This window comes from Asterias amurensis, chromosome 18 (genome assembly GCF_032118995.1).
Source record: "Asterias amurensis chromosome 18, ASM3211899v1".
NCBI lineage: Eukaryota > Metazoa > Echinodermata > Asteroidea > Forcipulatida > Asteriidae > Asterias > Asterias amurensis.
In genome coordinates this window covers 7,520,114-7,541,371 of record NC_092665.1, presented here as the reverse complement: position 1 = coordinate 7,541,371, position 21,258 = coordinate 7,520,114, and the positions used below count along the sequence as shown (strand labels likewise).

The 21,258-nt window shown below is 37.7% G+C and overlaps 1 protein-coding gene across 4 annotated transcripts in view; it reads left to right on the top strand.

Moving 5' to 3' along the window:
- The window catches only part of LOC139950452 (nuclear receptor subfamily 0 group B member 2-like), a 110,464-nt gene that overhangs the window by 6,001 nt on the left and 83,205 nt on the right, over window positions 1-21,258 (top strand). Inside the window, exons 1-3 of one of the 4 annotated variants that reach the window (XM_071949136.1) lie at window positions 1,672-2,178; window positions 5,114-5,761; window positions 6,384-10,119. In XM_071949136.1, the coding sequence (XP_071805237.1) occupies window positions 5,122-5,761; window positions 6,384-6,622 (879 nt within the window). In that variant the 5' untranslated portion in view covers window positions 1,672-2,178; window positions 5,114-5,121 and the 3' untranslated portion in view covers window positions 6,623-10,119. Of the gene's footprint in view, window positions 1-1,671; window positions 2,258-5,113; window positions 5,762-6,383; window positions 10,120-21,258 lie in introns of those variants that run through there. The other 3 variants (XM_071949135.1, XR_011787656.1, XM_071949134.1) reach the window with 3 other exon arrangements.

Genomic DNA, 21,258 nt, shown 5'->3' with positions numbered 1-21,258 from the left:
TCATTAAATTCAGCGTTTGAGTGAAAACGCCGTCCGGATTTTTCGTTCCTGCTCACATCGGGCATGTTTCATTTATAGCACTATATGGGATCTTTAACAACTATTTTTCGACTCGTTGTTGCAGACGATCAACTTCTAATGAAATTGAACTTGCATAATTTTGTAACCTTTTAGATTGAAACTTATGAAAAAAACATTGTTTTAATGAGTTATACTTTGTTTAGTAAAGAAACGTCGCATGTCATTGGGTGTGGAGAGTATTAATTTCCATTATAAAGCTGCTTGGTTTAAAGGCAGTGGACACTATTGGTAATCACTCAAAATATTTATTAGCATAAAACCTTACTTGGTAATGAGTAATGGGGAGAGGTTGATAGTATAAAACATTGTGAGGAACGGCTCCCTTTGAAGTGACGTAGTTTTCGAGAAAGAAGTAATTTTCCACGAATTTGATTTCGAGACCTCAAGTTTAGAATTTGAGGTCTCGAAATCAAGCATCCGAAAGCACACAACTTCGTGTGACAAGGGTGTTTTTTCTTTCATTATTATCTCGCGAATTCGACGACCGATTGAGCTCAAATTTTCACAGGTTTGTTATTTTTGATGCATATGTTGAGATACACCAACTGTGAAGAAATTGTCTTTGACAATTACCAATAGTGTCCACTGCCTTTAAGATAAAGACGTTGGATCCATCGTTGAGGGTCTATTGGTTTGAGTGATAACAAAGACATTTCCTTTGATCCTGGAACCATTTTGCTTTCACACTCATCGCTGGTTCATCCGGAAACATGAAATTCACACAGTTGTGTTTAGCAAACTATTATTTGAGCACTGCGGGAGTCTCTCGTGCGACTTGTAATTCAACGCCTCATCATGACCCATTCAAGGCTGTGGAAGGCAGGCAACTTGACTTGTCGAAGACCTTGTCTATCCAATGATCATCTCTGTACCCTGTTCCCTACTCATAGCTCGGCTTCCACCCTACCACGCACCCTACTTGTATGTTTGGAAAGGATAGCGAAATCATACGTGTAGCCAGCAGAGAAATTTTGCGAATAGGGAAGACAGTGTAGCCACGAAGACAGTCCTGATTGTTTTGGGTTTTTTTCACCAGGAAATGTGTGCATCAAAAAACTTTGTTAGTGTATGTATAGGCCAGAGACAAACAGTAAACGTAAGAAACCCGGGTACACACTCACAATGTTTCAAGTATCTGTAATGGTTTAGGCGCAATCGTTTGAAAGTGCAGAGCACTTTTATGGGACAGGCTATTCTGAAAAAAGAAGAAGTCCTGACCTTCTTTGTGTTCGTTTCAAGATAATGTGAAGTCTCTTTTGTCCTTAGCCGAGATACTTCATTCAGAACGTGTGTATCGCATTGTGCCCATGCGCTACCCCGTCTAGACAGTATTGCATAATCGTCTTACAATAACCCTGGTAGTCTAACGAAAACAAGACGTCAATACCCATTGAGTTAACTATACACCATTCAAGAATCAATCTTCAAGCTATAGGAGAATAATATCGATTGTTATTTTCCCCAAAATGCGTGTCAAATGTTATTGTTTACTTGTGTCGCAATAAAAAGTATGCCATTGTATTAATTTTATTTGAAATGAGAATAATGTCGTTCATGTGAAAGAGTTATGTTGGCGGTGATACTTTTTTTCCACATTAATCCATTTTAGGATGTATTTTGCACGTTTCCCAAATCCAGTAGCATTTATGTAAACATTTCTTTATATCAAAGAGAAACATACTTTTATCTGTCACCATGCTGTACCGACCGGAAATACATACGGAAACATACCTGTACAGGTGTATAGAGCTTTCCAGCGGGTACCATGGAAAGATGTTACATTAGTAAATAGTATGGTTGACCATCTTCAGCAGCCTACCAGTCACCCAAGGCCAGTAAGATACTGAATAATGTTACGCCATGAACACGTACACACAGACCCCCAGATATCGGTCTGACACAGTGAATGAACTAGTACTAGACACATGACATACTCGGTGGTTGATCACAGACTTAAACTTCGTATTGGGAGGAACATTTCAGCTGAGTATGACAAAAGGGTTATCGACTTATCGTCTAAGGAAATTGAAGTTGTTTCAGTAAAAAGAAACCAACATGGACGTCAGGCAATGATCTAATCGACACATGGAATGCAGAGTAAGTCCACATGAATGTTCGTTTATATCCTGAGCAAGGCATTGGCAAGTGAAAAACACATGACGTGATTTGGATGCATGTAAGTTTGAGTTTGTTGTGCAACAGTATACTGAAATGATTGAAAAATTGAAGCAAAAACGTACAAAGGCAATTTGGTTATGATTTTTCAAAAACATTTACATAACAATTAACATTAACTTGAGCGTGAGATCTACGAAAGCAACTGAATTTGCCTATGGTTATTTCTATGGTCTGTAAACATTTTAATCAATACCCGTCTCTTTATTGCGCTCATATAAGCCTATAAAAGTTGTATGAACAATTTGTAAACCAGTTTTCAGAGGTGGAGTGTTGAGACGATCACACGATCCAATCTTGGTCTGTCGATATGACAACATTATGACATTGTCACTTCCCATATTGTACAAAACAAACTGAAACAGGGAAGTAGCTTTCTAACCATTATCTTCAAACGATGTTAGTTTTAAATGTAAATCTGTGGACAATGGACATTATGTTTTGTGCTACAAAAAATACCCAAACCCTTTAAATAATCGTTTACTGTATAGCTAGTTTTTACCGTAGAATGTACTACCTCTTACCCTCGTAAAAACCTGTGTGTAAAATCCACAGAAAGAGATAATTATCGACCGACAGAAAACATAACATTTCCTTTGTCAAAGACCAGTCTTCTCACTTGCTGTATCTCAACTTATGCATTAAATAAGAAACCTGTGAAAATTTGAGCTCAATCGGTCATCGTAGTTGCGAGATAATAATGACAGAGAAAAAACCATGTCACACGAAGTTGTGTGCTTTCATATGCTTGATTTCGAGACCTCAAGTTCTTAATCTGAGGTCTCAAAATCAAATTCGTGGAAAATTACCTCTTTCTCGAAAACTACGTTACTTCAGAGGGAGTCGTTTCTAACAATGTTTTATACCATCAACCTCTCCCCATTACTCATTACCAAGTTCGGTTTTATGTTAATAATTATTTTGAGTAGTTACCAATAGTGTCCACTGCCTTTAAACCACATTAAAAGATAATCGTTTCTCAAAATGGTATACATATTCAACAGCTCATACAAGTGGCCATTTATTTTTGGAGTAAATACATATTATATTTATTGGTTTGTTTAATTAAAACAAAAATTTAAAACGAATGCACAGTACAGCAACCAATAAGTTGAATTGTACTGGTACAATACATAACATTTATTTTAAAGTAGCTTAACGGTTTAACACACAAATGGTAATCAGCAAGAACTTTAAACAATCCTAATTACCCCCAAATCAACAAGCACAATACCATTGGAAAGAGACCTAAAAATTATTCACGTAATCAAATGGACACATTGTTGATAGAAAAACCATAATTTACAAAAGGTATATCCTCCGTTAAAAAATTGCATGGCATTAGACCTCCGCCGAAATCATTTTGTATTTATCTTCGAACGCATTTTTTCCAAACGAAAACATACAATAGGTTTCTTCAGGGCGCCAATTGGCCCCAAATCGATCTAGCATCTTTAAAGGCATGGACACCTTTGCTAATTGTCAAAGACCAGTCTTCTCCCTTGGTGTATCTCAACATGTTGGAATTGGTCGTCGAAGTGAAAGATATAGAAAAACACCCTTGTGGGAATGGTTGTGTGCTTTCAGATGCCCTGAATTCGATTCCACAGCTGAAATCTCGAATTCAAATCAAATATTTTAGTGGAAAATTACTTCTTTCTCAAAAACTACGTTACTTCAGAGGGAACCGTTTGTCACAATGTTTTAGACCATCAACAGCTCTCCATTGCTCATTAACAACTAAGTTTTTTTATGCTTACACAAATTATGAGTAATTACCAATAGTGTCCAGTACCTTTAAATCATGGATGGTAATCAACTACAAAGAGCCGAAACTAGAACTCATTTCATGCAGCAATGTGAAAACGAATGACCGTGAATGGATCCATTGAACGGCCTCTAAGTTCAGCAGGGGCTGTATCTAGGACACACAGAATAGAAACGGCTTGTTTTTCTATTTGTATGTTTAACCTTTTTGTGCCTTTTTTTGTATACAGACCAACCATTACATAGCGTGCTGCCTAATAATTTGGTGAATGAAGCTTGCATGTTATGCATTGTAGTGTCCATTATTCGTTGTTAAAGCTGTTTGGTTGTGACAATTTTTGTTAGACGATAATAGGCAAGATTGTGACGAACAACCATCCATTTCCCCTTGTTTAAAGGGTGTATGTAACTTTTGTAAAACAAAAAACACAATGTCCACAGATTTACACTAAACTTACACAGTTTGAAGATAATGATGGTAGAAAGCTTCCCTGAAAATATTACGTGCTTAGGTGCTGTAGTTTTGGGGAAATAAGTAAAACAATGTCATGAAAATAATTTTTGTCTCATGAGATGAACATTATTTTAATCATTTACAAACGTATTTTCATGACATTTTTTTTACTAATTTCTCAAAAAATACAGCACCTCAGTAAGTAATATTTGAAGGGAAGCTTTCCACTATCATTATCTTCAAACCCTGTAAGTTTAATGTAAATCTAGGGACATTTTGAAAAAGTACCCAAATCCTTTAATGTAAGGTTTATTTTATGATGGTATATTAAGCTGCTCCTGGATCTGGCTCAATAGAGAGCAGCAGGGAAATGTTCTCATCATGAGTTGAGACAGGTATGTTAATGAGCGTGACGTGTGCGATGTAGTTAAATTATTCAAATTCTGACGTGCAATATCGCAAATAAATGTGCGCAGACGTAAGTTCACGACATCGCATATACGTCTTCGTACATAAAAAATTACAAACAATTCACGACATTTCGTACGTATATATGCGCTAATTTCGACATGCTATGTCCTTTCAGGGCCACCATAAGGCAGCTATATTGACTATTTTATTTATTGATATTCACAGATTAAATCATGCAGGATCCAGATGCATCAATGGTAGATAAGCATGAGGACACAGAGCGTCTCCCCATGACCACTGGAGTGTCGAGTGGTTTGTCACGACTCTTGCAGGATTCACCAACTGGCCCCTCATCAGTGGAACGACCAACCGCTGCAGAGACAACGCGAGATACGGTGTGTTCACGGTCGATCATCGACCAATCCATTGCTGCTACATGTCCGTGTCGAACCCCCGTCTTGCTTGATATGTCACGTTGCGATCAGACGGACTTGGAACTTTTAGACTGGCTGAATAAATCAGTCACTCTTGTCAAAACTGTACCTGGGCTGTCCTCCCTACCTGCCGCTGACCGCACCCTACTATTATCTGCTGCTTGGAAGGAGTTAGTTATCCTTTACATGGCACAGAGCCATTTTAACTTTGAATTCCTCATACCCCAGAGTGGCCTAGATGAATTGGCTCAGAAGCTTTCTGGTCCTGGAACGATTCCTATTCGACACGGTCAGTGTTGTATACACTGGAGCTGGATTGAAGGGATTCCAACTCTAAGGAGCGTAGAGCAACTCAGGTTTATCTTGCATAAGTTCCGGGAGATTCGACCAGATGGCAAGGAGTATGCATTACTTCGGGTGCTGCTATTATTCAATGCAGGTAAGTGCCAGAACATTGTTCACATCACTTCACCCTCAGAATAACAGGCCTGGAACTACACGCAGGTGTTGGCCTTGGTGCCCTTCAAAAGTTTCCCATTGACCAATAAGTCTCCTGATGAAAACGTTCTTGCCCCTTCCAACATGTTCAACAATGAAATTCCAGTCCTGGAATAATAGGGACTCTGCATATTTGAACCCGAATGTTGACTTAATGGAAGTAACAAGAGTAATCCCACCACTGACACCAAATTGCCAAAATGACCCCCTGACGCCTATTGTTTCTTTATAAGTAACAACTTACGTTTCAACTAACCATTAAACAACCCTTCTTATAAGCATTATTATTTAGGTACCCCTATATCCTAATTCCCTGGATGATGTTAATAACCTAGGTATAGTTCCACACAGCTGGGGTCGATTTCACAAAGAGTTAGGACTAGCCCTTATGTCCTAGTCCTAGGAGATATCAATAACTTAAGGCTAGTCCTAAGTTAGGATGAGTAACTCGTCCTAACTCGAGATAAGACTAGTCTTAACTCTTTGTGAAATCCAACCCTGGTTCCACAACTGTACTGGTTTAGTATTGATCTAATTCTACGACAATTGGTTTGTGTCTTAAGATCTTCGCGGTCTGACGAGCTCTACGTCTGTTGAAGCAGCCAATGAAAGGATACACACAGCCTTGATGGAGTACGAGAACACTTGCTATCCGCGTGATCCACTACGTCTATCCCATCTACTGCTCTTACTCCCAGGTGTCCGTGGGTTCAGCACCAAGGTATTCGAGAACCTCTTCTTCAAACACCTGACGCGAGATATGAACGTTGAGGGTGTCCTTGCTGAGATGTTACGAGATTGATGACAAAGAGCATACTATTATCTAAGAAAAACGTACAATACCAAAGTGTGTCGAACAATAAATATGTACGATGGAAAGAAATATACTATAATTATTTTTTTGAAATAACAAAAGAAGCACTGGGGAGTAAATTTACTAACTGTTTTTAAAGTAAATTTGCTGGTTTGGAACCTCTTGTGACGTCACATTCCCATGGTGCGCCGGGGTTCGAGCGGTTTTACCAAATCTATTTTAACTGTGTTGTTTTCAATGAACTTAGGTTCTCTCTCAGTGTTAACCTGAAAACCCGTTGAGACAAGCAGTTTCTTGTGTATTCTTTACGAATCAACATCAACTTTCAAAGTACGTATAGATCTTATAATTATTGTTCTATCATTCAGTTTTAATTGATATTGATAACAGCCTGGTATACGTTTTGACCAGTGCCCATTTTCATAAAGCTGTTCAGCAGAAAATACTGCTTGAAAATGTCTTTGCGAAGCAAAAATTGAGTGGGGCATCAGTCACAATAATGTAAACTTAACGTACTTTTAGCTGGTAACCTGTTTCTGATAAGCAATACTTGTGGTTAGCACGTTTTTAATGCTTACAGGCTTTATGAAATTGGGCTCAATAAATGTTTGTGCCACACGTATATATACTTGACTATTCCTTTACAACAAGCAGGGAATGAAACAGTATAAGCGTCGCCATGGTACTGGTGTCTTGACCTTTCTCACTGGTACCGTATTAATGGCATATTAAACATTTTATAGGGGTCGCTGCAAAATCCGGAACAATTTTCCGGCCCAAGTTTGACTAAGAAATATGGAATGCTGCTGGGTAACTTCACTGTTTGCAGGCAGCTGTCTGCTTTTTAGATTTGCAGACATTTTTAGATTTGTCAATCAACTTCTAGTAACTCTCATGTATGTTTGTGCACATTGTCTCCATTTAAAGACAAATTGTTTTAAAGGCACTTGACACTATTGGTAATTACTCAAAATAATTGTTAGCATAAAAAACTTACTTGGTAACGAGCAATGGAGAGCTGTTGATGGTTTAAAACATTATGAGAAACAGCTCCCTTTGAAGTAACGTAGTTTTTTGAGAAAGAAGTAATTTCTCACTAAAATATTTGAATTAATATCAGTCGAGGTCTCGAATTCAAGGCATCTGAAAGCACACAACTTGTGCGACAAGGTTGTTTTTTCTTCCATTATTCTCTCGCAACTTCGACTACCAATTGAGTCCGACTTTTCTCACAGGTTTGTTATTTTATGCATATGTTGAGATACACCAAGTGAGAAGACGGTCTTTGACAATTACCAAAGGTGTCCGGGAGTTAGGACTAGTCTTATCTCGAGTTAAGACTAGCTATACGTTTTTTATATCTTAGGACTAGTCCTAACTCTTTATGAAATCGACCCCAGTGTCCTTTAAGTCAAAATGGCCACATTTAAAGACTGGGTATAGACTCAAGCTCTGTTATGGTTGACTTTTCATTAGAGATTGTTGTCCAGGGGTGGATTTCACAAAGGTAGTCCTAACTTAGGACTAGTCATAGGCAATGCTAAGAGGTAGGACTGGTCCTAATTTAGGACCAGTAACTCATCCTAACTTATAGGATTGGTCCTATCTCTTAGCATTGCCTAGGACTAGTCCTAAGTTAGGACTTTCTTTGTGAAATCCATTTAGAATGCAGGACGACTTGACTCACAAGCAGTAAAGGAGGTCACGTCACGCACGCTCTATCTTTGGCTAGAGTGTCGGTGTGCCAGACAGTCGCATTGTCGACAAGGGAATTCGCCAACAAGGTGTCACGTTTATGTTAGATTTTATCTCGTGGACCGAGGTTTATCAAATAATGGATAGCTATTCTGACAAGGTTTGTGACAAGGTTCGGAAAGGTCATACTCTGTACTTAAAATAGTCTGCCATATCAAAGATTTCTGACCTACTCGAACTTTGACACGCATCTAAGGATTGCCAGGTGTCGGGTCCAAAGTTGATATTAAAGTGAATGAGCCACGTCCAACGTCTTCGGTACGGCTATTTTGAGGTTTAGCTGCACGTTGCGCGAGCAAATACGTGAGTGTGAACATCAGAAAGTTGTGTTGTTAAAATCTCATGTTTTTGACGTGAAGTTACAATTTTTTTGTCAGGTACGTACATGCAGACGTCATACGTTAGCATGAAATAAGCCGTAAGTGGTGACTTTACCTACAAACAACACAATGTTTTGACGTTCACGTTCACGTTTTTGCTCGCGTATAAATGTGCAGCTAAACCTCGCTATTAGCCGTTGACATCAACGTTGAAAAATAGTCCAGCGTCCCGGCCATAGCCGCTATCGAGCCATCGGACAAGGTCTCATTGTCACATTATGTCTTTGACTGGTCGGTAGGAATATTGAGCTGACCGAGAAAAAGACACAGACCTTTCTCCTTTCGTAGAGTTAAACCTTTTGCCAGGAGCCTCAAGTGCGTATAACGGGGTTGTTCAGTTTGGACAGACTTGACTTGGGCTAAGAGAGCTTTTTCTTTCCATGAGTCCTTTGAAATAGTAAGAGATATTTAAACTGTTACCATTGTCACTTTAAACAACTAAACAAAACTTCCATTGTATATTAAAATGCTTTCCATTACACTTTTTTTTTGAAAATGGCATTCCGTTCAAAACTAATGACAATGTTTAAAGATGTACCAAAATAATGCGAATTAGATTATTATTTATTGATCAATTGATGTTTCGATCAATATCGATCAGTCTCAGAGAGCGCTGTAGACATAGCATTTCTTCTTTGTGAACGTAAGTGCAAAACTATCATTGGCCTTTATATTATTTATTCAAATGCTATGGCTTCATGGAAACAAGCAGATTTAGCCACGCATTTTGTTTGTAGGATACTTAGATATGCAAAGTTTTATATTAAAAAACAAACACATTTTAACAACTGTAAAGTACATTTTCCAGCATGATGTCACGTGATCGTTATATTTTAGAAAAGAAAGGCTTGCCACCACGTTAATGCATAACGTTAAACCAAATGGGTTTTCTTTATTAGTGAAACTTCGTTGTTTATTTAAAATGTTGTGTGTTTTTTCCATTTTGCTCGTCATGAAATGATGTAGAGATAAGTTTTAAATTATTTCATTAAATATGTTTTTTCCATTAAATAAATAAAAACCTAGTCTATGTGTTGTTTAAACTACAAATGATAACTCAATCGTGTGTGATTTAATTTAAGACAAATTACAGTTAAAGATAAAGATGAAACAATCTTGTAAATACCAACACTTCTAAATCAGATTGAGGGGCGCACATGCTCAGCTTTCATGATGCAAATTCCAGCAATTTCTGACCTGTAAGTGTTTGGGAAGAGTTGTGGATTGCTCTAAACGGTTGTTGCAGCCATATGAGTGCTTAGCGATCTATCAAATAATTTTTGTTAACATTTGTTAATTTGTCAGATTGTAATAAAAGTTGGATTTTTAAGTATAAAAGTCAGATGCCAAAAGAGACGATGCTTTTCAGATTGTGTTGATATGTTATTGCTGGTTTGTTCTTAAATATAACATGCTCTTTAAAGGCAGTGGACACTTACTATTGGTAATTACTCAAAATATTTATGAGCATAAAACCTTACTTGGTAACGAGTAATGGGGAGAGGTTGATAGTATAAAACATCGTGAGAAACGGCTCCCACTGAAGTAAGGTAGTTTTCGAGAAAGAAGTAATTTTCCACGAATTTGATTTCGAGACCTCATAATTAGATGAGGTCTTAAAATCAACTTGCATCTGAAAGCACACAAATTCGTGTGACAAGGGTGTTTTTTCTTTCATTTGACCTCGCAACTTCGACGACCGATCGAGCTCAAATTTTCACAGGTTTGTTATTTTGTGCTGTTGAGATACACCAAGTGAGAAAGACTGGTCTTTGACAATTACCAATAGTGTCCAGGGTCTTTAAATGCAAAAGAGTGAAAAAGCACTCTTTGAAAAGCCATATGAATATGAGGGACAACTCTTTTTTTGATTTTACACTCTGTCCTGAAATGAAACCCCATTCTAAAAGAGTGAAATAACCACCACACTTTTTAAGGAGCCATATCAGAGACAACTCGAGTGGTTTTATTCACTCTTTTACATTTAGAGTGTGCAAGACGTCATAAGTTGCAGTTCAAACCAATCCGTCCGCTCAACGACAATCACTACTGAAGGAAATATTAGACTCTAGAGTGCGATTCACATGGCTGCAATTTAAAGGGTCCGGGTACTTCATGTCACACAAAACAAAATGTCCACAGATTTACATTAAACTTAAACAGTTTGAAGATAATGATAGTAGAAAGCTTCCCTTAAAATATTACGAGACTTGTTTTACTTGTTTTACCTTGTTTAGTAGATACGTGCGCTATATAAGACTTCGATATTACTCATTTCTAAAAAACTACAGCACCTCAGCAAGTAACATTTTAACATTATAAGGGAAGCTTTCTACATCTGTGGACATGAGATTTTGTGTAACGAAAAGTACCCAAATCCAAAATTGACAGCTACCCAAAATGAATTAATCCTTGTTTTAATCAATAAGTCTCTGTTACTTATCCCCCTAATGCTATAGGTATTTTTTTAAAGGCACTTCTTAAAGGCAGTGGACACTATTGGTAATTACTCAAAATAATTAGTGCCATAAAACCTTTCTTGGTGACGAGTAATGGGGAGAGGTTGATGGTATAAAACATTGTGAGAAACGGCTCCCTCTGAAGTGCCATAATTTTCGAGAAAGAAGTAATTTTCAATTAATTTGATTTCGAGACCTCAGATTTAGAACTTGATGTCTCGAAATCAACATCTAAACCCACACAATATCGTGTGACAAGGGTGTTTTTTTCTTTCATTGTTATCTCGCAACTTCGATGACCGATTGAGCTCAAATTTTCACCGGTTAGCTATTTTATGCATATGTTGAGATACACCAACTATGAAGGCTAGTCTTTGACAATTACCAATAGTGTCCACTGTCTTTAAAATGTAAAAAAAACCATGAACTAATCGCCTGGAAATAATATCTGGCCTACATGTAGATGAAGACTGTATAATCGATGACTGAATGAACACGAAGATCCTTGGCCCGTAAGTGGCCTTAGCCGCCTTGCGCCGTCGTCAGCTGAAGCAGAGACGTCGGCGGTCGGGGGAGCCCTGGTAAGCGACCACCACCCATGACCATGTGCATTGATGCTGCCAAACGTGACACTGTGCTCACGAACGCGCAACCGCATTATTAAAGGTGAACAATAAAACTCGGCCTGTGACGATCTTTTCTAAATTTCCACCATGATCATTTTTTAAGTTTCCATTTTCAATCTTTCCAACATTGTCCACGTGTTTTAAAGGCAGTGGACACTATTGGTAATTACTCAAAATAACTATTAGCATAAAACCTTACTTGGTAAAGAGTAACGGGGAGAGGTTGATAGTACAAAACATTGTGAGAAACGGCTCCCTCTGAAGTAACGTATAGTTTTCGAGAAAGAAGTAATTTTCCACGAATTTGATTTCGAGACCTCAGATTTAGAATTTGAGGTCTCGAAATCAAGCATCTAAACGCACACAACTTCGTGTGACAAGGGTGATTTTTCATACTCACAACTTCGACGACCATTAATTGTGCTCAAATATCTTCACAGGTTTGTTATTATTTTAATGCATATGTTGAGAAACACCAATAGTGTCCAGTGTCTTTAACGGTGTAAAATTCGCGACGTATAGTCGAAGTTTGTACCACCAAAACAACAAAAGATCTAAAAAAAAGTCCACATCAGGTGTTCTTAACACAATTTATTTTGTTGTTTATTTATAAACACGTAAAACAACTGTGATTTTTAACACATTTACTAATCTTCCCAATCACATAAAATGTCAAAGGTTCGTACCAATATATTTTAAGTAATGATGTTATTTCCCTCACATTTATATTTTACCAATATATTTTATGTAATGATGCTGTTTCCCTCACATTTATTCATGTTATTTCTTGATGACTGCGGATATATATAATATCATTATGTGTTTTTCCCCTACGAATGGGGTTATGTCAACCTACAATCCGTCACACCCATCGTGACATGTATACTTAGCTGGGTTCAAGTACACATATACTGCCACCAGTATTTGTATTATTGTCAAATATTAACTGAGATCAATAATTGTTCATTTGAGGGTATTGTCATTCGATTGTTATCGATTAAATACGATCAATGTGAAGTTCTCTTTTACACAAAGCCTGTTAATGTTTTTCATCAACATTATTTCCCGATTGTGTTGTCATTGCAAAGCTTGACAACAACCTTCACATTCATAATCATTAAGGGGTTCAATTCGTTGAATAATACATTTGAGACTTCTTTATCGCACTTTCAAATGAGAATGGACGAGAAAGTGTAGATTCGTGGATATACGAGCCGAAGGCGAGTATTGCAACGAATCCACACTTAAAGACAGGGGACAATATTTGTAATTGTTAAAGACCAGTCTTCTCACTTGCTGTATCTCATCATATGCATGAAATAACAAACCTGTAAAAATTTGAGCTCAATCGGCCATCGGCCTACTTTGTCAAACGACGGTTGGTAATATAATTTTTAGAATTATTTTGCAAAATATATAGGCATATAGTGCTTGCAACATTATCGAGTACAACTTCAGTTAAAGCCATTAAACACTTTCGGCACTGAAAAAAAAAGTTCATAGATTTACAAAATATTTACAGGGTTTACAGAAGGTAATGGTGAAAGACTTCTCTTGAAATATTATTTCATGAAATGCTTTACTTTTCGAGAAAACATTAAAACAATTATCAATTCTCGTTGTCGAGAATTACGGATTTATTTTAAACACATGTCATGACACGGCGAAACGTGCGGAAACAAGGGTGGGTTTTCCCCGTTATTTTCTCCCGACGCCGATGACCGATTGATCCTAAATTTTCACAGATTTGTTATTTTCTGTACCGAAAGTGTATAATGGCTTTAAAATAATAGAAGAGAAATGGCTGGAGATAGAAAAAGACGAGTCGAACAAAATTGAAAAGCGTCATGTTTGCGTCCGCTTGATCACGTAAATTATATGCCCATAGGATGTCAATGGTTATGCGGCTTTGTCATGCTACTATAGTGCTAGTCACACGGCAGATTTAACTGGTGTCCCTAGCTTAATTTTGACATGGTTGTAAACTGTAGAATTGTTTGACAAGATTTTGCATGAGAACTTGGACATTATAGAGAGAAAATTGTTGTCCTTTCAAACGAGGTACATTGCATACAATTTTACAACCATGCTACAATTTAGCTAACCCTTGCTAAATTGCTCTCGTGTGAAAGGGGCTTTTTGTTTAGTACAGCAAGATCAATTCGAGAAATCATGTATTCAGAACACTCAACAGAACGGTTAATGACAGCCTAATAAGCTGGTTTTTAACATAACATGATGCTAGTTCAATTTCTACTCATGAGGCGCCATATTTCCTAAATAACCCTAATCCACATGAAGAAGAAGTGACTTCTTATATAAACCAGCTGATCCCATGACATATCAATGACGTCATGATGCACTTAACATTCCAGCCCTGAGTGCCATCATGAGTATGGTGTGAACTTGAAGATCGGCATAAATCAATCCAGCTCGGTCTGTGAGGGAGTTATTATCAAAGGAATGCAATGAAATAATGACAATTGGTTGCAACACCACATTTCATCGATCTATTTTCCCACAAGAAATATAGGCACTAGACACTATTGGTAATTGTCAAAGACCAGTCTTCTCACTTGGTGTGTCTCAACATAAATGCACAAAATAACAAACTTGTGAAAATTTGAGCTCAATCGGTCGTCGAAGGTGCGAGATAATAATAAAAGAAAAAACACCCCTGTCACACGAAGTTGTGTAAGTGCGTTCATACAGATGCTTGATTTCGAGACCTCAAATTCTAAATCTGATGTCTCGAAATCTTATTCGTGGAAAATTACTTCTTTCACGAAAAATACGTCACTTCAGAGGGAGCCGTTCCTCACAATGTTTTATACTATCAACCTCTACCCATTACTCGTTACCAAGTAACGTTTTATGCTAATAATTATTTTGAGTAATAAAATAGTGTCCACTGCCTTTAATGTAAAAATGTAAAATTCATGTACGGGAAAACAACCTCGGCAAAGGTAATGCAAAATTCATGTTGTTTGACAAAATGATTTCTTATAATTATATAGTGTAACATCTCTTCAGATTCAGACGGTCTCAATCCGAATACCTGCATGGTTTGACTAGATATATTTATTTCAGAATAAAGTTTGAGAGCATGCTTATGTAGAAATATGAGCACTGGAATAACATGACAGGTAGGCTATTCGTATATAGTTTATTCTTAGACGGCAGTTTTAATGACGAGACATGAAGTCTCAAGAAAGTTTTAAGTGATTTTGACGTCGTTTTTACGTTTTCGTTTTTCATTGTGCTTTTGTTGCACAGCCTAGCCCCGTTCTTGTCCGAAATCACATTTTGTATAATGAACAATAAAATAAGGTATTTTAGCAAAAAGGTAAGATTTCAAAAGGAAAAGAGTTAAAGGCAATAGTTAAAGGCGACTTCCTCGTGCTGATGTGAGAACCTTGAGATACAGTGAAGTACAAGTTGAATTGAGATGTGCGGAAGACAATGAACCTTCGAGAGTGAAATCCGACATTTCATTCATTTGGTTGGCGGTGTCTTGCCCATTCATTCACCTCTTTGACCCTTGTTTGAAATCCAACCTCATCAGACTGTCAGAGCCTTGTATGTGGAATGGGTTTCCAGTCCCTACCTGATTGCTTGTATTCCCTATTTTGGGGTTTTCCACTCACATCTAATAAAATAAAACTGAAGTTGTAGAAAGGTTTACGGTGTAGTCTTGAAATCAAGTCGGTATATGTTAAGCGCGGTGTAGCTACGGGGACGTTACACCCATCCTCGATCCCAGTATGTGTGTGAGTCAGTATGACCGTTGCATGAATGACCCGCACTGTGACTTGCATGAACGGCAGAATGTGTGTTTGTAACAAATAAGCAGCGCCTAACGACTTGTCATCAAGTCTATATAACACCATGTAATGATTATCTCTAAATAAGGTTCTTAATGGTTTCAACTCGACCTTACGATCAGTATGCTCTGATCGTCTTCTGGAGAAAGTTTTCGTTGTCTTAATTCTCAACAGTTCAGTGCCATAGAGGAGTTCAACTTATTGTTTACATGAAGATGGATATTGCACTGAGGAATATTCAATAAATATTGTAACATCGTGAAAACTACAACCGGTGATGTTTGGAACAATCGTGACCACCGTTCAAATAGAGTTATAGGCTTATTTTGATATCGATATAAGGGAAATATAGACACCCTTTCTTCAATTGGAAGTGGGGTTTGGCAACCGAACCACGTTTTGTTTATGATAGCAATATTATTATAGAGTCAACTCCCTACACGGAAATTCCCATTAGTTTTTTTTTCTCGTTATACATATTATTGTACATCTGTTTATGCTGCCAGGTCATGACTGATTTATTCATTAAAGTAATAGAGTAACCAAATATCATATATTGTAGCTCTGTGTCCCGATTTGTCATCGGCCGGTTTGTTCTGATTGCATTTGTTTGTTTGTTTGTAACGTTGTTATTTGTTGACTTTGTTATTACAACAAAGCAAGTTGTACATTCAGTTGTGACCCTCAAGGTTGTTTTGTGTCCAGGACAACTAAGCCAGAACTGATGGCGCCAGGTTTTGGAAAAGGAGGAAACAAAAGGTACTACGATAGACATCACAACTCGTAGGTTAATTATCGTGGTGTGATTTACTGAGTTCAACTTGATTTAAAGGAACACGTTGCCTTGGATCGGTCGAGTTGGTCTTTGAAAAGCGTTTTGTAACCGTTTGTTATAAAATGCATATGGGTGGAAAGACGTTTAAAAAGTAGAATACAATGATCCACACAAATATGCCTCGAAATTGCGTGGTTTTCTTTTTACCTCGTCGACTAACACGGTCGGCCATTTATGGGAGTCAACATTTTGACTCCCATAAATGGCCGACCGTGATAGTTCACGACGTAAAAAGAAAACCGTGCAATTTTGAGTGATACTTGTGTGGATCATTAAATTCTACTTTTAAAACATCTTTCCCACCATATGCATTTCACAACAAACGGTTTCAAACGCTTTCTATAGACCAACTCGTCCGATCCAAGGCAACGTGTTCCTTTAAGGTCACCACAGATATGATTTCGCTCATTCTCCCATTGAAACGTGTTATTGTAAACAAAAGTTCCAAAATAATGTGACATGCAGATTTTATTGGTTTTCAGATGCATCCTCTTGTTGCGATTTTACTTGGGATCAAGTAGGCCTCAAGTATTTTTAAGATTAAGTATTTTTAGCTGGCTGTTACCATTTATGTAAAAATGAAACGGGAGAAAAATTGCCTGCAATATAGTTTTAAAGTTACTTCAGATAGAAATAACATTTCGCTGAAACGTCTACAAAGAACTCGCACACTCCACCCCACCCTCAAAGGCTGTACATTTATATAACACAACATTTGCCCCCAAACATCTCCAAAGACTGTCAGACACAAGAATGCACATCCACACCGTCCAAAAAGACTACACTGTAAAAAATAAATCAGTTAAATTTACGGTGCTTTACCTGGCAGGGAGTGGTAAATCTTCCAGTGTAAGTTTTGTAAATTTGTGCCTTGAATGAAGGGGTAGTTTGCAAAACTTCCACACTGTGAAATTTACCTCACTTTACCTGGCACTCTAGCTGCCAGGTAATGCACCATAACTTTTACGATTTTGTGTTTACAGTGTACGATTGTCCAATCGTAGTCCTAGCTCTATGGTCCAATCATCTACAGAGAAAATTAAACGAAAGTTCCGCTTCGATTCAAGAAAGAAAACTGACCGTTTGTTTTGGATGTTCCTGAACGCATTTGACCATGCCCTTTGTAGGACAATGGGTGTTTTACAATTCCATTTTAAGCGAAATGATTACTTACGGAAGCTTCATCCCTCCCAGGTCAAGTAGTGTCCAGTAACCATGACCGGACAGCTTCAAGAAGTCACGTTGGGTCAAAGGGTCAAACTGTCAAAGAATTCACCATAAAATATTCGGTCATTGTTCGGATTAATTTTTAGGGTGTAAATTGAAAACTCTTCAATGTGAGTTTTTATTACCAATTTGTGGCAAGAAGCCAATGTGGATCATTCCTTTTTGCCATTTAACACCGAATATACATTTTCAAGACATTATTGTTTAGTTTTTGCTTAGTTTTTAGTTTATTGATTTTAGTTGTCACTTTGTTGTGAGTTTTCGACTTTACACCATGTGTTATTCTTAATGGAACCCCTACGCTTAATCCTATGTTAGAAGTTGAATCCTTCTATCACTTCGGCGACCAATTGAATTCAAATTTTCACATGTTTGTTATTTTATGCATGTTGAGATACACCAAGTGAGAAGACTGGTCTTCGACTTATTACCAAAGGTGTCCAGCAGTGGATTTCACAAAGAGTTAGGACTTGTCTTATCTCGAGTAAGTACAAGTTACTTGTCCAAACTTAGGACTAGCCATGCGTTTTTAATATCTCCTATAGGACTAGTCATAAGTTAGGAAGTCCTAAGTTAGGACTGGTCCTAACTCTTTGTGAAATCGACCCATGTGCCTTTAAACCACGGTCAAAGATCGAGGTGAATGATTGGCCAAGATACCGCCAAGCCAACCTGATCCCAAAATGAATGAAATATTCTAAAACGCAAGTAGTTTTTGGAGTATTACAAAACCATATCAAGCAGTCTAAGTAATACGATCTATCACCCACAACCTTGTCATCCGTATTCTAAGGTTTTCGTTTCCTTATTAGAAAATAAATTGACCCACTTCAAAAACGACCCCGACAAAAGCATGACACGACACATTATACACGGAATGTCTAAAACTGAGGAAATAAATAAGTTAAATTAAATTCTCAAAACTAACTTCTTATCATTTGGATTTAAAGGCAGTGGACACTATTGGTTATTACTCGAAATAATTGTTAGCATAAAATCTTACTTGGTAACGAGTAATGGGGAGAGGTTGATAGTACAAAACATTGTGCGAAACGGCTCCCTCTGAAGTAATGTAGTTTTCGAGAAAGAAGTAATTTTCCACGAATTTGATTTCGATACCTCGGACCTTGGGAGTCTCGAAATCAAGCATCTGAAAGCACACAACTTCGTGTGACAAGGGTGTTTTTTCTGTCATTATCTCGCAACTTCGACAACCAATTGAGCTCAATTTTTACAGTTTTGTTATTTTATGCATATGTGGAGATACACCACGTGAAAAGACTGGTCTTGACAATTACCAATAGTGTCCAGTGTCTTTAAATTAAAATTTCAAAACTAATTTCATGTGGAATAAAGGCGGGTTTGGTTCAAACTCAGTTCAAATATTAGGTTACTCAGAAGTAACATTAATGTACTGTAGATGGGTATTGCTTTATCTTTACTTTGGAATAAATGAGAAATTAACTTCGCAAACAATGCCCCACCAACCATTGTTGGCAAGAATATACACAGGCGCCATTTTAGGGTACGGCAGCTTGAAACGGCAGTAATAAATTACAAGATTATCTGGAGCATATTCAGAGCATTTGACGAGGCTTGATTCCCCGGGGGTTTAGGCATACGATTACAGCTTGAACCTTGTACCGACCCCGGGGTCAACTCCAGAGTCTGCATCAGTGTTATTTTTTTTCGAGGTTGGTCTGTTTTATCATGGTTTTATGAAGTGAGTAGGCTTTGTTTGGGGGTCAGAGCTATAGGCCCGGTGGTGAGGTTTAACACAGTTAGCGGTAGGGTACACGGCCTGTCTGCGTTCGAGCAAATCTTCACAAACTTGGCACACCCAACCATGTACAAAATGTCCTGACAATACTACAGCATATGGTGGCAATATGCTAATGTAGTCGGCTGATAAGGGAACAATAATAGGTCTACTTCAAGTAAATTTACCAATTCATGCTCAGGATTGTACTTGTGTGTATGCCAAATGATAGAATGTTTTATCTACCGACTGATAGTGCAAAATGAGTTTTGGGGACAAATTGAAAATTAACAAACTGAGTAGCCTATGCCTTACAGAATATACACGGGATATGCCTATCTGTTGGACAAAAATGTAAGGTGACTTGGGACAAAATGACATTACGAGCTTTCCCTAACAAACACATTCGATAATTGTTCACCAAATTGATTTCAAGCCTTGCATAAATTATAAACCTTCAAATACTACATAGGTTTGTTCTAAATTTTCCGTTGTAGTGTCTTCAACTTTGTGCATTTCACCCTGTAATGGTGAGGAAACACATACTATTGTTTCCATACTATGGTATAGCCCAAACAACGATCAAACGAACAAACAAACAAACACCCAACAAACAAAAACACAAACAAACAAACAAACAGACAGACAGACAGACAGACAGACAGACAGACAGACAGACAGACAGACAGACAGACAGACAGACAGACAGACAGACAGACAAACAAACAAATTAATATCGTCAACTTGATACATAGGACTCTTTATGCCTGTCATGAGAAAACAGGTAAGGAAATTTTAATGTGTGAAATATGGAACTGTTAAATGATGATTACTCCCTGATGTGGGACCATCTGCATGTAAAAGGTACTCATGCCCACCTAATATTGCTTAGGCCTACTCGGCGTTCCATCCAACTTATATACTTATCAAGTCGGAGATGCTTTCTATACACAAGGTCCTGGCTGGGGTCACTCTATTCAGAATTGTAGCTTTAAAGACACTGAACACCTTTTGTCAAAGACCAGTCTTTCACTGAACACCTTTTGTCAAAGACCAGTCTTTTCACTTGGTGTATCTCAACATACATTATGCACAAAATAACAAACCTGTGAAAATTTGAACTCAATTGGTCATCGAAGTTGAAAGAGAATAATGGAAGAAGAAAATGCTCAAAGCCAATAAGTTTCCATGCTAATAGTTATTTTGAGTAATTACCAATAGTGTCCGGGGCCTTTAATGGGACCAGCCGAATGGGGCACACGACTTGAAGTTCAAAGTCCTTTGACTCCTGACCGGGGTAACCACACAATTAACCGCCCGACACTGCGGTCACAAATACATGTTGAAAACGTGACCCGGCCCTGCATTTGAGGCGGTCAGGAACTATTTTTACAGAGCTATGTTTCAAGAGTTTAACCTCCGTTTATTGTTGTTTTCCACAAAACCGAACACTCGATTCTTTGAAACATGACCATCATGATTGAAATAGAAAGTATCGATAACCATCAGATATTATTAATGGACACCTTGAACCCTACGGTCACAAACACGGTCAAACGTGAAATATATATGTCTTATTATACGACAGTCATATCTGAACTTTATTTTTACACCATAAACCATGCACTTACCACTTGCAGAAATCTACATATTTTGTCTGTTAAAGGCAGTGGACACTCAGATTGGTAGTTATTCGAATCGTTCTTGATTACGAGTATTGGGAGAGGTTGATAGTATAAAACATTGTGAGAAACGGCTC